The sequence below is a fragment of the Natrix helvetica genome (genome assembly GCF_964273705.1).
Source record: "Natrix helvetica genome assembly, chromosome: 4".
NCBI classification, from domain to species: domain Eukaryota; kingdom Metazoa; phylum Chordata; class Lepidosauria; order Squamata; family Natricidae; genus Natrix; species Natrix helvetica.
The window spans coordinates 111,491,295-111,509,444 of NC_138550.1; the positions used below are offsets into that span (position 1 = coordinate 111,491,295).

An 18,150-nucleotide genomic window follows, 5' to 3' on the forward strand; every position below is an offset into this window, starting at 1 on the left:
TCCCATGTCCACGTGGTGAAAATTCAGACACTTGGCAACTTACTCATATTTATGATGGTTGCAGTGTCCCGGGATCATGTTGATCACTTTTGTGACCTTCTGACAAGCAAAGCCAATAGGAAAGGAGGAAAAATGCCACTTTATAGCTAGTACAACTAATGATTAAAGATATTTCACTCATTACTGGGAATGAGATCAGGGCAATGACAATTCATTTTGGGGGGAAACACAAGGATGTAGTCAGGATATGATGTTAAACTGCACTGTAAGCTACTTTTATTAGGTGTGTACTTTTATTAGGCTTGAGAACCACTTGTCTCAATTCCACAAACTATTCTGAACAAAACGTGCCTCTCTCTTTCAGCAGATCAGCCAGCCAGCTAATGCTATAAAAATTATTACTAATTTAAAACACATTTTCTGGAGTATTTCCAGCAGTGGGCAAGATTAAGATTGTTTATTAATCCAGATGATTTTAAAAAGAATCCTATTAACAATACTAATACTATAGAAAATACATGGATCTATGAAGTAGTTGCAAACTCATGCCCTGCCCAGCATGAAAGGATTACAATCCACAACCTCTTTTGTACGCTGTTCAATCCTTATTTACATAAGAAAGTAGTTCAAGCAGAGTAGACACTCTTCCTCTTCCTCCTCACATTCCAAAATTTTAGCTTCCCCTGCAATTTTTTACGGAGGCAGCATCTCAGTTTCTACAGACCGGCCGAGGGTCTCTGTGCGCTCATGTCGGGTGGGACAGGATCTTCGGCTCTTGTGAAGCTGTTCACCCACATGCCCATTCGTTAAATAACAGCGGGCTGCAGAGAAGGAAGGTGGCAAAGCTGGCAAGAAGCAGGGAAGTCAACTCCATCACTACGTTTAGGGGTTCACGCCCCCCCCGCAGCTGGAGGAGCAATTTTAACTGCCAGTCTCGCGCAACGAAGAACTCAGCCCTTCCACCCATTGAAGGCGCGCGTGAGACCCAAGCTTTCCCAAAGGTGCGGCGTCACTGGTTCCTGGTGAGGTGAGACAGCCACCACCTCCACACAAGCCGCACGGGGAAGGACTCTCGCTTTCGGTCCCATTGCATTCCCTTCCGCGCCTACGCGCTGAGCTAGGCAAGTTGAGAGTACAGTACAGCAGAACACCTCCAGCACTCCTCTGCCACCTCCCTTGCCTCTTAGCACCCCCCTAAGTTGTCCCACCGCCCAGCCCACTTTGGGAACCACTGGTCTAGACTTTTATGACTGATAACATAAGAATGAATTTGGCAAGAGTCTTTAGAACAGATTTTCATTTATTGAATGAAAGATGTCAGTGTTGCCTGCCAGTTCTATACTGGGATTAACACAATTTTAGAGGCCACTGAGAAAGTGTAACGATTAATATAATTAATCTTTAATATAATTAATATAATTTTAGGTGCTACTATAGTGCTAGTATAAAGAACCGTATTGGCACAGTGGTTAGAATGCAGTACTGCAGGTTACTTCTGCTGACTGCCGGCTGCCAGCAGTTTGGCACATCGATTCTCACCGGCTCAAGGTTGATTCAGCCTTCCATCCTTCTGAGGTGGGTAAAATGAGGACCCAGATGGTGGGGGCAATATGCTGACTCTGCTTAGAGAGGGCTGTAAAGTACTGTGAAGTGATATATAAGTTTAAGTGCTATGGCTATGGCTAAAGATACTATTGCCACTTAAAACAGATGCAACTCTGACAACCTATATTAAACATGTTAGACCTACAACTGAAATCACATAGGGTTTTCTTAAATGAGGGTAAGAGAACTGAAAAATGAACCCCAGCCATATTTTTTTCAGTTCATTTCTTTTAAAAGATTAAAAGAAAAATTGAATGTTATTTGACTATCCTGAAGCACCAACCTGAAGTTCTCACCCAGATTTCTGATATTTGACTCATTTTTAAGCTGGTCTGTAATGTAAGAAACTTTATAGAGTTCTAAGATGCTGTAATCATTTCATTTTGTACTAATACATTTTGCAGCACTGTGTCAACCTGCCAACATACTATACAGTCAATCCCAAATTTGCTGAAGTCTTCAATTGCAATTAAGAAGCATTCACCTAGCAATTAAATTTGCTATTTCAAGTGGGAAATAACTAACTATTAATGTACTATTCACCTGGAAAGATGTTGATAGAAATTCTGAGTTTTTAAACAAGTTCTATTGATCCAGTAGTGTAAGATGATTTTGCAAAAAGCCAATTAGTTAAGCATTTTTTTTGACTGAGTCTGAACAATTCCTCTCAAGGTATCATCACTTTTCAAAGGATGCACCAAATTCTGTAAAAGTCACAGTTGCAACTTTTCAAATAGGGAGTAAATTGTTTTCATCCCACATCATTCAGAACTACATATAATCCAATTTTTTAATCATGAAATGAGTGCACCCATTTCACAGTTTCTCTGAATCATGCAAGGAGCCCACAATGGGAGAATATATGGTGGTTTGGGGAGGCAGGACATATATTACATGCAAGTAATCCATGATTGAGAATTGGCCTAAGAATTGCAATGATTATTTAAATTATATATCTTATTTTAATGTTTGAAGCACTAGAAAGAACAACATCTGTGTGGTGAACACTGCAAAAATAAAATATTATTATAAAGAAGAGCAGATTGAGTAGTGCAGAAGATTAAGATTCATTGCGTTATTATCAGAACAATTAATTTACAAGGGTGATTATTTGGTGGGTTAGTATTTTCTTCTCTTACAAACAATATTTTTGAAGTCAGTAATCACCACATTTAGTTCCAGTTCAGTGGATCACAAATGTTATATAGTTTCAAGGTGCTTGGTATCATTTCACACACATGATTATGGCTCCAGTGGCTTTAATATACCTTTGAGACTGTAAACTACTAGGCATAAAAATCTAAAATTGGACTCAGTTGAGTCAAGTATTTAAAAAAATTGACCCAATGTGATGATCATTCCTAGCATCTGCAAAGCTGTCATGCTTGATTTGGTCAGTACATCGTGCTTGGATAGTCAGCACTTGGATTCCCATTTTCTATGGTAGAATTAAAGCACACATGCCCAGATAATTAAGCAAATTCTTTCCTGGGGGCTCATTTGAAACAAAAAGTAGTGACAAATATTTTGTATTAGTAAAGATTGGGAGGGGGAAACAAAGGACTTCCATAAATACTGTAGGTGTTTATAAATTCCTTTTTTTCAACATTTTGAAAAGTTTTTTTAAAATATATTTTTTTTATTTTTTTGAATAAACACAAACAAACACCTTAAAATCATCTTCCATTACAAATTATAGAAAGTGTGTCAGTTGGTTACAAAGAACTTTTGTGCATCCCTTCCACAGTCATCACCTATGATTCATATCAAGCTATATATTTTACATCAGATATATTTATATATATATTGCTATCATCATACCTCATCCTTCATATGACTATAGTTTTTTAACGTCCTTTTATAACAAACATTCCAAAATTTTAAACAACACATAATGGCATCCCCTTATCTATTTTCAATATCATCCAGCCACATTATATATTTATAACACATTCAAAATAAAAATTGATTATGTTTAATAACAAAAATTTTAGACCTCTTTTCTTAATCATTGTTTACAATTTATATCCAATTTCCCTTTTATCATGTTAATACAAATTATTACATTATTATCATTTTCAGTCATTTATTTAATAATAGTTTGACTAAGTTTAACTTACTTTTTCCCCTTTTGTCACCATTTAAAATTTATACCAAATTTCCTCTTAACAAACCCATACATATGTATATATTGTTATCATTATCAATCATTTATCTAACTTTATCCATTATCACTACATTTTTAACATAATGCTCTAATTTTAACTAAATTTAACTAGTGTTTTATTATTAATTTTCATATCTTAACCTGTGTCTTTCCAGTAATAGTGTAGTCCTATTTCTTTTGCCATTTGTGGAATTAGTCTTCTGGTCCTTAATCAAATTTGTTTGGACTTCTCTTCACAACTTGTTGCTTGTTACATATCTTGTAAAATCTTGAAACCCTCCAACAGCTTCTTTAATCAGCTTATCTTTGGTTATCAATAGTGTTTTTGTCAAAGTTTCTCTCCTTAAGTCCATCAATTCTTCTCTTTCTTCTTCTTCTATATCTTGAAATCTGGAGTAAAGCACCTTTCCATCTATCTTCTCTTTCCTTGTTCCACTCTTTCCATCTCCAACCACACTCAGTTCACTGTCAATATCCACGGTTAGCTTGCCTCTTTGTTCTTTTTTCCCTTGGGTTTTTAGGACTCTAGCCTCCACTTTTTCCATTTGCTGGATATCTTCCATTTTTCCATCAGGTTTTACCACATTACAATTTATATTTTCAATATTTTTCCATCTCTTCTCAATTCTCTCTGTTGTTTCTAATAATTTTTGAATTCCAAACATAATCTATTGTAATGTTATGGTTTCTTTTTGATGTTGTGCCATCCTTTCAATTAGTAAACACTGCCACTCTGGTTTAAAAACAATTTTTTGTTTTCACCCATGCTCTTCTCCTTATTTCTTCTATAAACAAGCTGAAGCCTTTGAAGTGCAAGGTCAAAATGATCAAAGGGAAAAAAGAAAAAGCAATGTTTCCAGGTCTCAACTTCCAACCTCCAAGTGGCAGTGTAACTTCTTTTCCCTCTAAGATTACTATCCTCTTTATATTCCTTTTATATCTTCTTTATGTTTCAGGCTTAGAAGAAACAAAATTCTTAAATGAAACAAAAGAAAAAGAAAAAATCCATCCTAAACAGTATTGTAGAAATAAAGGAAAAGATTTAATCCATAGGTAAAAAAAAAGAAATTGAAGAAGAAAATCCGATTCTTTCACTTTAAAAAGTAAAAAATGTTTACAAAACTTCCATCATAGAAAAAAATAAAATAAAAAAGATAACATACTGTCCAATAATGCTTAATTTCACTGCTTATTTCCTTTTCTTTACCAGTTTAATTTAACTTCAATCTTTTTTGGGCAGACTTTTATAAAAAAATAAGATTTCCTCACCAGATGGACACACTTTCTCTTTCTGCTTTCCTCCCATTGCGGAGCTGTCTCGACTTCAGCAGCTTGAGGCTGTGCTTATTGTCACCGGCAAGAAGAGATTCTCTTGGATCAATCAGGGACTTTCCGGTGTTCCTGAGATCAGCAAGACGTACTCTTTCATGTCACTTTGGGATGGTTTAGGTCCGAATGGACCGTCCAGTGGCAAAAGTGTTGTCTGCGATTTCGGAGCTCCAAGATCGCACGTCGTACCGTCGCGACGTCAGCTCCTTTCTCCCCAACATCTTGAAAAGTTTCAATAATCAGTTGTGGCCACTGAATTCACCAATCCTTTTTGGGGGGTAAGGTCTGTTAAAATTAAGTTGTAAATATTTTGTGAAGAAAAATAAAGAGTGTAGGGAAGAACAGAGTAAGGAGAACCAAAAATAGTGTTTAACCTATTAATTAAATCCTCCAGATTTAACAGATGTTAAAGTTTGTTTGAATTCCGTAATTGCAATTGTACCACAATTAAGAGCTGGGAAGTTCGTTTTCAAAAAAATGAAGACCCATGAGGAAATCCCCCCCCCCCAATAAGCTATAAATTGCAGATTACCTGCATTTTCATGGATTTACAATTTACGGATTCTTGCTGATATTTGCTGTGAGAAGAAAAATGTGACAGTTGCCTAATTTGACATCAGATTATTAACAATCAGGCACAGTTTTCTACTTAAGAAGTACAGGTAGACTTTTACTTAAGCAACTGTTGAGCGACCATTCAAAGTTACAATGGCACTGAAAAAGTAACTTTACAACCAGTCCTCTCATTCACAACTGTCATAATCTCCCACGACCACATAATTTCCATTTGCATGTTTCACAGCTAGCCTCTGACAAACAAAGTCAATGGCGAAGCTAGCAATAAAATCACAAGTCATGTGATCTTTCATTTAATGACCTGTGGTGACTTGTGTAATGATCAAATGGGAAGTGATGTAAGTCAGACCTAGTCATGGGATGTTTTGCTTAGTGTCTGTGTTGCTTAGCAATAAAGATGCCAATCCCAGTTCTGGTCACCAAGCGAGGACTACCTGTAAACACAATCCCCAAAACTGAAAAAAAGGAGGGGAGGAGGAAATTTCATTTTTGGTACCCTATCTTTGAGACACAGGATAAGAAGCTATAATGTAAGGAGGATACATTTTCCCTTCCTTCCTTCCTTCCTTCCTTCCTTCCTTCCTTCCTTCCTTCCTTCCTTCCTTCCTTCCTTCCTTCCTTCCTTCCTTCCTTCCAGGGGCCTTGCGTACATGATGAAGCAACTGGTCTATCCCTGTCTGGAAAACCTGCACTGCAGGCCTTGCTCTATCACTGCCACTTCTATGAGCATTTGAATGAGATGCTGAAGATGTGCTACCTGGGTCGGTATACATTTGATGTGGATTTTTCCTTGGGAGATCAGTTGGTATCCACAAAGAATGGTATGAATGGTAAGTTATATTTCCAAGAATTCACGTAGTGTGAATTGCACTGCTCTTTCCCATGTTCTCAATAATTTCTCCTCATGATCACAGTTTTAATTATGTGACAATCGAAAGTATTGTCCTCTTATGAATATGTACCACAGCAATACTTGTGCATTTCTAAACTAAACAAGACTTTGCTCCTTAATCTAGTTCAGTGTTTGGGGTGCAGTTAAATTTAAAAATGTACTGGAAGTAGAAAAGGAAGGGTTTATTTTTAGTAAAGGTTATTCTTTCTCATTATGAAAAAGAATAATTGACTGTGTGGAATTTCTAAAATGTATATATTAATTAAAACCTTAAGGAGAATATATCTGTAATGTAAAGAAAGGAAGAGGCTGAAAAAACGGCAAGATACTGCCTACAAGAAATAGAGTGGCAGTTTATTTCTCTTTGTGACTGGGTTAATGATGTCCTGTGAGAAATTCCATACTGGGTTTATGAAATACTTTTTCATTTCATGAGAATTGTTGGCAGCACTCCATAGTGCGCAAGGGCCACTTCATATGTATTCTTTGAAGGGAACGTAGTGGAAACTATCAATTCTCAGTGCGTCATGGAGATTTGTTTGGCAGACAATTAGGTTGGATACACAAAGTAAACAGTTGGTGGCTTATTGCTGTCTCTTGTATAAAATGATAGGGAACTTGTTGTGGCTGCGTTCTTTGCAATCAGCATTCTCTCTCTTCTCCATCCTGCTAAATCAAGTATACCTTCACCTTAAGTCTATTCACTGTTGGGTAAATCAATATCTCAGAGCATAAGATTATACACAACAGTTTGTCATCAATTTTATGGCATAAAATGCTTATTAGTGAAGATTAATTACCATGCCTCACACTTCAGCTTCACAATTCAAGGCGCAGAATATGCAAACTATTGAAAAAAACCATTGACAACACTTCTATATTTATTTTAAAAAAAGCTTTCTGAGCATTTCACACACTGTTGACTTTGGCATACTGGATAATGAAAGGGACTGTTTAAAGGTTAAAAATAATTAGGTAGGGAGGCCTAGTTAGGTCAGTTGTGTGTTTCTTAGTGTTATCAACCAAACTACAAACTGTGGTTGCCTGGATGAGGCTTAGGGATGACCAAGTTATTCTTTGATATCTTGGACACCACTGCTCACTCTCTACCACAGATAGTGAGTAATTATGGCCTTTATGACTTGTAAACTTCAACTCTCAGAATTCCTGAGCCAGCCATGGTGACTCAAGAATTTTGGGAGTTTAAGTCCACAAGTCATAAAAGGGCCATAGCTACCCACCCCTGATCTACAGGGAAGAGTAAACCTATGCCCAGATTTACTCTTGCTTTTGAAATTATGGAGAAAGTATGGCTCATGTATTGGTGGAAAGAGTAAACTTTTATAAGCATGGTATTTCTCTGTCTCCCTTTTCCAGACTTTGAAGATTCTCTTTCTGCTTGGGGAGTCCAGAATGGTGGGAGCCGATCTCCAAGTACTCAGTCAACTACTGATACTTGGGTAAGTTGAACATACTGTGAAATGGAATCGTCTGGAGAACTAGGATTCCATTATACTAGCTTTGTTTCTTCTTGAGTTACTTAATACAGTTTAGTATTTTTTCTGCTTTTTCATTCCTCTTTTACTTACATTCAGAACCTTTCACCTTCCAACAAGCAATGTTACAAATACTTGTGCATGTTTTCAGTGTAGAAGGCATCCGGTCATTTTTGTTAGGAAAAGTAAAAAATACTTTCGTTTTCAAAAATGGAACTCTGTCTAAAACAATGTTACTGCACGCCACAATATTTTCCGTTATGAGAACTGTTTCTACTAATAATTTCTAGGATTGTTTCTATATTTGACATTAGACAAATTAGCGTTAGCTATTGATGGTAGGGAAAACCAAATTTTTTCTTCTCCCAAGGAAAATTGACTCATGTAAGTAATTATTTTATATTAAGTAAGCCTGTAGTCTTATGGTGACCAGTGACAATTAATTTATTCCCATTTCATTTTTTTTCAAGAACAAGCCATTAATACAGAAACAATATCCAAACTGTCTTGAGCTTTACTTTGCTCCTGTACCTTGGAATTAAAAAAAAAAACATGGCCGCTCTCCTGAATGGACTGGTTTCCATTTTGCAATGACTAGATCTGCTATCATACTGTTTTTCACCAACTATATGAGAACTAACTCCCACACTAGCTAGTGAGTGTTCTTGAATCATAGAGGTTAATGACAATTCCTTCCCTGTGGCTTTTTAAACTTTTCCAATACATTTTAATTATTTGGTATTCTTGTGAGCTCTCCTAAGTGGTCAGGCAAAGCCTGACAGGTAGGTTCTCTGTAGTAACCTTGCCATGTTCTCTGGAACAATCATGTGCCTATGACCACCACGGTGCACACAAATCTTTGTGTTTGACCAGCTCTGTTCTAGATTCTTTAATTTCATCATTGTCATCATTGCTGAGAAGTTTGTGTGCTGAAAAGCAAAGCAAAAAGCTGTAGCATCCTTTGTTATTTATAGTATGCTTCTGGACCCTCCATAGGCTGCTCAGACAGTAGAAATGAAAACCTCTTATTTCCCATGTGTAACAAAATGGGAAAGGAAATGCTTTAAATGGCATAGTGCTTAATGGGCACAAGTTATTAATTAAATTGAAAGTGCCTTAAATGACTCTCTTGTTCTTGGTTGCACCCTTAGCAAAGAGGAGGAGGCATTTGGATTGCTTTGTGTTATAAAGGAATCCCTTTCCACTCTGTAAGGCTGTAGAAATACAGCCATGCTTAAATTAGAGGTTTGATTACAAATCCTTATCCCTAGTTCTATGAAGGAGACTCAGTTTAAATGTCAATAGAACTGGCCTCCATGATGACCCTGGATATGAGTCACAGTGCCCCATGTGTAAGATGAAGTTTTTATAGGTCCATTCTATTAAGATTACGTAATCCAACATCATGTTTCGTGTATACTCGCCATCTGTTTCTAAATACAGTTCAATATGGTGATTATGACATATAGAGGTTTGTAGACTATTTGAAAGAGTCAGTTTGGTATAGTGTTTAAAGTACTAGGAGACCATTAATTCTAGTCCTGCCTTAGGCATGAAGTCAACAAGGTGAATTGAAGCGAGTATGTCTTTTTCAGACCCAGGAAGAAGAACAGAGTAGCAAATCACTTCTAAAAAAAATCTTGCCAAGAAAAGTGCAGGGCATTCACCAGGAATCAACCTGACCCAAAGGCATGTGTGATTCACATGACACACTGCACACGCACATCACACACAATATTTGAAGCATCGTATTTCCTGGAATGGTCTTCAGAAAATACCTTCCCCTTGGCCTCCTTAGCATGCCAAATGTATCAAATGTATTTGGTGGGATCAGGAAGGAGGCAGTGGAGAAGGGGATTGGAGGATTTCCCCCCCGTCCCGTGAAATTTTGTTGAGATGATTTACTTGACTGAATCCCATGCAATTTTCTTTCTTTGTTTACTCCATGGTTTGAATTTCTTTACAGTAGTCTGAATTTATTTGACAATAGTCCCAATTTTAGCATTTTGTATTGCTGCTTGGCACTGTGAGCACCATTTGGGTGAAAAGATGGGGTACCTCAGTTAAAGAACAAGCAAAAATGCATATTGAATAAAGTGATCATGTTGCTTCTTTTTAGATAACTTCAGCATCACCGTCACCGGGATGTGCTATGGACATAGAAGAACCCTCTTCGCCAGCTGTTAGTCTTATTCACGATGCATCATTGAACCGACTTGTAACTCAAGGTTGGATACTCTTGCGACACAGTGCACGCTAGAAATTTTGGAATGGATTTGTTCTGACCTAGGCTTCCCAAGAGCATGAAGCAAACTCCTTGACCCGACAAAACACCCTTTTATTAATTTACTGTGAATTCTTCCCATTCATATCCAGCAAAGTCTTTCAAGGGTGGATTTACAGTCACAGACCTTATTTGGCATGGAGAACTGCCAGGCCGATATCTGCAAAACTTGGCAAGGAGTCTTGGAGAGTCACAAACCAATTAAGCGAACTAAATGTCTCCTGCAAACTCCTCTCCCCTTTCGCTCCTCTTTTATTTCCTCTTGGGGGGGCCAATCATCATCCCCCTGTGGCTTTACTCCAAAGTCGACCCCTGTTCTTTAACTGTTCCCTTCATCTGGCAACTCTGTGGATGCGCACACTGGGAACAGGCTCCAGCTGTTCCTCTGCCTCACTGATCTCTGACTCTGAAAGCAGCTGATAACTGGCATACGGCTCTGAGCCCTTCTCTGATACAGAGCCTCCATCAGAACCAGACTCCAGGACAGGCCCATGTTCCTCCCCAACCTCCTCACTGTCTGAATCTGCTGCCAGCTCTGCTGGTCGCTGGCGGGCCACAATAGGATTGTCCAAACAGCAGCCATCACCTGGTAGCTTATTTCTGAAACTCTCAGGAGATCAAGGTATAGGGCGGAAAAGCAGAAAGATTAGCTCTGCACACTTTTCAGATATCAGCAGCTCTGTTTTGAAATACAGTATGTTTTGCCATTTTAAATATTCCAAATTGACAGAACTATCTTTGGGCCTGTGTTGCCCTAGTCTGATGACTCTTATTGGACTGTTGCATATTGTTCTATTTATCCGAACATCCGAACTGAAATCCGAATGTTCAGTTTAAGAACAGCAAGCGACAGGTTGGGTTTTTATGGAAACAATCAACACAAGAGTTTGTTTTGAAGCTTCATGTAGCTAATAGAATTGATTGATTATCTGTAATTCATGTCAGAGTGAGGAATATATCTTATATTTAATGGACCTTATTTCTTTTGAATGTTATGTTCTAGGTCAGAGTGACACAACCACAACAGCATCTTCAAGTCCACAAGTTTTTCCAGAGTCTGTCATTAGACCTAATCAGTGTATGGTAGTCACGCCTCCTCTCCTTTCAGCTGTGTGTGGCGTGTTGGACAACTTGCTTGTTGTTACGCCAGTAGAGACGACAATTGCTCTTCGGAGAGCACAGACACTAACTGCTCTCAGTAGGTAAGAGATCAATAACGAGAGAGCTTGCAAATAGACTGTGACAAATGATATCCCAAGCTTTGTTACATATGTTGATAAACTGTTGAGTGTTCTAAGAATTCAAAAAAAGCAAACGGGAAGAATCCCTTCCTTCCCAAAAATGGAGCAAATCTAGAACATCTCAAAGGGCTGAAATTGAGGGCCAGTGTGTGTTCAGGGCAGAAAGAACTGTTGTGTACACATTGGAAGCCTCTTAATCTGGTCTGGAGAAAAAACAAAATCCATTGAGTTGAAAGCAAAAAGAAAAAAAAGGAGGAAAAAAGTTAAGGATTTAAAAGAAAGAAAGAGAGAGCTATTTCTGGGGATAGGTATATTTTGTATTAAATAAATAAATATTTATTAAACTTACATGCTGCCTGAACAGCTTTCTCTATATGATGTCTTGCTTGCTTGCAGTAATGAAACTCCTCTAAGCCATGGTTAATTGAGCGAAACTGATACTTTGGGTGGGTGGGTTTGAGATTTATTGTCTATATGGCATGACGTTTAACAGTTTTTAACAATTCCGCATCTATTGAATTAGGAGTTGGTCAAAATAAAAAGTAACTGTTGTTTTAGTTGAGGCTAACTAAAAGCACACCATTTTCACCTTATTTATGACTTCTTAAGACCTGTATACAAAAAGTAAAACATAGTCTTCTAACTTAGTCATATGCACTAAATTTTCATCATCCCTAAATAGTGTACTATATTTTCTAAACTTCCACACTGAGGAAATGTTTAAAATGCACAGTGAAATCTACTTGAGACATGCTTTTACTCTTATTAGCCAATGACTACAAAAGTAAGATTAAATAAAATAAAATATATTAACATTAATAAAATAGTCATTATATATGTATCAAATCAACATCAAGCTTAAGAGAAAGAAGGACTAGGGGAGAGATGATAGCATTGTTCCAATATCTCAGGGGTTGCCACAAAGAAGAGGGAGTCAAACTGTTCTCCAAGGCACCTGAGGGTAGAACAAGAAGCAATGGGTGGAAACTAATCAAGGAGAGAAGCAACTTAGAACTGAGGAGAAATTTCCTGACAGTTAGAACAATTAATCAGTGGAACAGTTTGCCTCCAGAAGCTGTGAATGCCCCAACACTGGAAGTCTTTAAGAAGATGTTGGATAGCTATTTGTCTGAAACGGTATAGGGTTTTCTGCTTAGGCAGGGGGTTGGACTAGAAGACCTCCAAGGTCCCTTCCAACTCTACTATTGTATTGTATTGTAATAATGTGTCAACATAAATGAAATAGCTGTTGATGTTAAAATTAGTTTTGTTAAAAGTATGAGTTTGGAAGTTCTAAATTTATCTCTGTCAACCACAGAGTCCTAAGATGACTAGGTATCGTGATGCAAATAGTTTTGCTATTTTTGTTAACCAGACTTTGTCTATAATAGTTTGCAGTTTGTTTCCAAGGAGGCTACTTCCCACTGTTAATTTCAGTAGCCTAACCTCACATAACATGAAACTAAAAATGAACTACTTACTTATTCCTTTAAAAATTAATTCCTTACTTTTTCATTAATTGTCAATAGTCTTGGTTTGACATTCAAGAATCATTTCTAGAATCCGTATCCTCTAATGAGGACTAAAGACTAAAAAATTGTGTCCTAACTTAAATAAAAAACTTTTAACTACCCTAATCCTAACCTTATAGATGGTCCAATGTCAAATGTAGTAGAATATTTAACTGGGCTCCCAAACGTTAAGTAGGGCCCACATTGTTGTGTGGGGATGGGAGGAAGGGTTTTTTTTTTTCATTCTTTTCCCGCATGTTTCTGTGGTTTTTTAAAAAAGTCCTACAGTATCAGCCCTCTATTAATTTTATCTTTAACATTCCCTGAAAGTAATGCTTTGGTACTATTATGTCCCTAGACAAAAGGAATACCTGGTTATTTTGCTGGGACAGGGAGAACCTCATAATAGCAATAGCAATAGCACTTAGACTTATATACTGCTTCATAGTGCTGTTACAGCCCTCTCTAAGCGGTTTACAGAGTCAGCATATTGCCCTCAACAATCTGGATCCTTATTTTACCCATATCGGAAAGATGGAAGGCTGAGTCAACATTGAGACCTTCAGAATTTAACTCCTGCAGTGAACAGTGAGTTAGCCCTGCAGTACTGTCTTCTATCCACTGTGCCACCATGGTTAATGGTACATCTATGCTTTCTAAGAAGGCATAGAAACTACTGGATGTGACTGGACTGGTTGTGTGCAAACAGACACTGAGTTCAGCTAGGCAAATCAGTAGTGCGGTACTCTTAAAATGGGAATTAAAATGCCCCCCCCCCCTCCCCAAGTTTTGACTAAGGCATCACTTAAATGTCCTCCAATGGAGAAATTAATCTGGTCACAGAATTCCATATCTCTGTCCTTCTGTATCTAGCTAACTATATGAAACGGCCACATCTTTAGAAAATTCGGAATATGCAATTACAGTATTCAGGTTGCTTTTATGGTATGCATTTTATAGGCAATAAGCTGTGAATCTCAGGGCTCCCACACTTAGTTTATATGCAAATCCAGCTCATATCTGCTGCTGGTTCTTACCTGCAGATCCCCAGCATCTAAGGCAGTGCATCTGTGAGGATGCCAGCTTTCCTCTGAATCTGATCCAGCTGCATGTTATGTGTCCCACATTCTAGCAAAGGGAAACTTGATGAGTTCGTAGCTCATTTGTGTTTAGCAGCAACCAGGATGTGGAGCTTCTTCCATAACAAAATAAGAGTATTGTTTGTTTTATTTGGTTTTTTTAGGCAGCTAAAGAAAACACCATCATTCTTTCCATATAATTTTAATTGCTTATGCTGCTGTCTGGGTTTATTATTATTTCCTCTTTTTTTGGTCGCTTCTATATTTTAATGCCCTTGTTATATGTACCCTTTTATTGACTGGGGCGAAATCCTGTTGGTTTCTAAATAAATGTGTGCTGGTGATTTCCCCTTTATAGTGGAAAAGGTGCCCTCATGTTCATACTAAACAACAACTTGCCTCTTATTAATGCAGGCCACGGTGTGAGTAACCAAGACCATTTTTTATGATCTGTGCTGAAGTTCATATTTATTTCTCTTAACATATATGTCTTTGTTTTTGTTAGTCTTGTAAATTCTGCCTTGCTGGAGAGATACATCTTTGAAATGAAAGCTCTTCCGCCTTGGCCATCTCATAAGGAATATTCCAAAATGCAGGTTGGTTGTGGGTGCTTGGTTCCTGTTCCTTTCTATTGAACGGCTAAATTTGTCCGATGGTTTAATCTCTGTTTTTGGATTTAATTAATTGGCACTCTATTGTTCATTTTAATAAAGATGCCAGGTTGCCCAGACTTTATTGGTGTTTATTCTGAAAGCTGAGCATAATGTCTCCTAAGGGAGAGCTATGGTTCTCTTCAGTTGATGAGAATCTAGGCTATAGAATATTACTTACTATAGAAATAAAGTTTAACTACTTGCTTGTACCTTGAATGTGTCTCTGCATGTGGAAAGACGCATAATTGTGGAGGAGAAAAGTAAGAGTAATGAGAAAAATGTTTCTTCAAAGGAATAAATGCTTCTTCCTTTTACCTGCCCCTTTCAGCATACTTCTGTTTCACCGCAATCCAGGCAAGGTGGCTTTCGACAACCGTAACAAGTTTTCTTTTCCTATTAAAAATGTTGTAGCTCATACAGCTGTTCCAGAGCTATCAAACTGCCTGAGCTGTTAAAGTTAGTGGCAGAATCCAGAATATAAGTATATTGAGCTTGGTGACTTTGCCTCCTGGGGGGAAAAATCACACACACACACACACACACACACACACACACACACACACAAATAAAGCAGTCTGGTCCATCTATCAGATATAAAGATACTGCTTGGTCAAGTGCCTGTTTTCTCTTTTACCTGAGATTTTTTCCTTGCCCTTTCTGTAATATCCCTTCGGTTTTGACTCTGTGGGCAGGTACTATCCTACTTTTTGATATATGTGGCATGGTATAGTTTAGAAAAAAGGACATGTTAATGACAACACTTTTGTTCCTTTCCTATCCTCTAAACCAGGGGTCTCAAACTCGATTTCATTGAGGGCCGCATCAGGGTTGTGTTTGACATCAAGGGATGGGAGTGGCCAGCTGAACATCACTTGTGTTGGGAGTGCCTGTGGTGGCCCAAGTGCTCTGCCAGAGAAAATCTGCTCCCAATCTCTGTTTGTTGCTCCAGTGGCCGTCTTCAACCCCTTGCCAGCGAAAACGGAGCTTGAGAGAGCCGCATGCAGCCCTCCTGAGCTCTGTTTTCGCTGGCAGAGGCACCGCGAGCCGGTCCTTCATCATTTCCAGAGTGGCCCCGCAGGCCAGATCTAAGTACCCCTGCTCTAAATAATCTTTTTTCAAGCTGGGCTTCAAGATGTGTGGACTACAACTCCTTAAATTCTCAATTGCTCTAAACCAAACTGTCTCCCACCCTTTCCCCTTCCCTTTAGCCCTATTCCCAGCCAGCCCTATATTTTACTATCCTATACTGATCTCAGCCATAGTTAAGCTTGGTGTCAGTTCAGATAACAAATGTCCTTTCTCAGAAATATTTGTTCAGTGTATACTTTCCTTCACATTCACCAACAGGATATTTTAGAATTAGAGGTGAAGTAGACCGTAGCAATCAGCATGGTGCAAGAGGTGGATCACTTCCAATTTGATGAAACCATGTCTCTCTTGATTTCTAGCGTGAAGTTGTTCCATCAGGTTATTTATCTGAACTATAAGATACTTCAGTATGCTGGTTTCCTTCTTCCTACAAACCGGTCAGGGATAGAGTTTGGCTCGAGTGGAGCAAAACTCCCTTGAATAAATACAATCCTGCTATTGGAACCTGCTGTCATTTAAGCAATACAAGCCAATACAAGTCTTATTCCTTGGAATCTTGCAGAACAAAATTGGCGTTTTAAAATAGTATGTTTAGGTGCTACATCTGTTTTACGAAAGATAGTGGTTTAAAGTAATAAATGGTTAATTTTTATTAGCATTATTACGTACTAAACGTACATTAAATTGGCCCAAGGTGCTACAACTACGAAGAGGGCAAAAACTAATTTCATGGGGGTCTCTTTTTTTTTTGTGTTGTTGCTGTAGCTGAGAACTAAGGAATGGGGGTGAATAGCAAAGTGCAGGAAGGAAAGTGCTTGTGTGCTTAAGGATCTGTGTGCCGTAACATCTCGCTCCATCAATTATTCAGGACCTGCAGTGCCTTAGTTGATTGCTGTGTAGTTGTAAAACTCAGGTAACAGAATTACGTTGTGCAACTGAATACAGAGAAGTGACATCAAAGCTCCTTTGATCTCCCTTCCCCATGTGAACCTTCTTGTGAATGGAAAGGAAGATAAAGTGTGAGCAAGATCAATAATATGCTCAATGAGCTTTAGCATTTTCTTTTAAGGAAGAAGATGTGTCCTTTTCCCTAGGTCTCTATTAAATCTGGTTCAAAGTGTGCCCACTTGCAAAACTTTGGATACCTGACATGCAAGCAACAGTTATGCCATAAAAATGCTGAAATAATTTCTTCACTCCCACCCCCTAGGCAAAAACCTCTGTTTTTAATGATCTTTACAAGTGGTGCAGCTTTATGCTCATGAGGGCAGGCATCAGGTCCAATTTCAATGGCAATCAGATCATTTCTCCCTCTTCCACTTACTCAGTTGCTGAACAAAGGCAGATATTCAGGTGCCCCTCCCAGGCAAGCAGAACAAGTTCTGATAACTTTTCCAGGCAGTAAGACACAATTTTGCAAGCACAGGTATAAAGAATCATTTTAAACGGCTAAAGCCACGTGACAATTCTGAAATCCTATGGATTTTTGCCTTTTTCAATGTTTTTTCTGCTAACTTTCCACTGTTATATACTGTCTTGTGCACAGATGTCAAACTTGATCGCGTCATGTGACATAGCGAGATGTATCACAACATTTTTTGCCTTTGCAGAGCTGGGATGGGCAGGCTGCATCTGGCCTGCAGGCCGCCAGTTTGATACCCATGGACTTGACTATATGAAATATGTTAAATAATTTATTTTACTTTTCACTTTGATACTCTTTTGTGCACAGATGAGTGTTGTGTAATGTATGGCTGCCAGGTTGCCCACTCTGCCCATTCTCCTTCTGACTGTCAATGCGTGATTAATTGGAGTAATTAGGGGCCAGAATTAGAGAGCCAGTTTGGGGTAATGGTTAAGGCATCAAGCTAGAAACTGGGAGACCATGTATTCTAGTTCCACCATGGACACAAAGCTGGCTGGGTTATTTTGAGCCAGCCACTTTTTCTCAACCCTAGAAAGGAGGCAGTGGCAAACTACTTTAGAAACCCTTTGTGAGACCTGGAAGCTATCTTTTACATTGGGCCTTCAGGCCTGCCACATTTTCTACTGTGGGAAAATGGGAGGGGATATTATATAGACAAGGAATGATAAATAGTCAAAATAACATTCTTTTCTCAGAGAGTCAAGGACACCTTGCCCTGCAGCTGCGATGTGTAACTGGGAGGCATCTCCAGTTTTGGATGGTACCTGATTGGATCATGTGATGGACATGTGGGTGCTGGGCA

The 18,150-nt window shown here is 38.4% G+C and overlaps 1 protein-coding gene across 2 annotated transcripts in view; it reads left to right on the plus strand.

The window, feature by feature from the left end:
• RTTN (rotatin) overlaps positions 1–18,150 on the plus strand; it is a 102,356-nt gene that overhangs the window by 56,742 nt on the left and 27,464 nt on the right. For both annotated transcript variants that reach the window (XM_081950951.1, XM_081950950.1), the window contains exons 33-37: positions 6,315–6,507; positions 7,947–8,029; positions 10,185–10,293; positions 11,353–11,551; positions 14,686–14,776. In XM_081950951.1, coding sequence (XP_081807077.1) covers positions 6,315–6,507; positions 7,947–8,029; positions 10,185–10,293; positions 11,353–11,551; positions 14,686–14,776 — 675 coding nt within the window. The remainder of the gene's footprint in view (positions 1–6,314; positions 6,508–7,946; positions 8,030–10,184; positions 10,294–11,352; positions 11,552–14,685; positions 14,777–18,150) is intronic.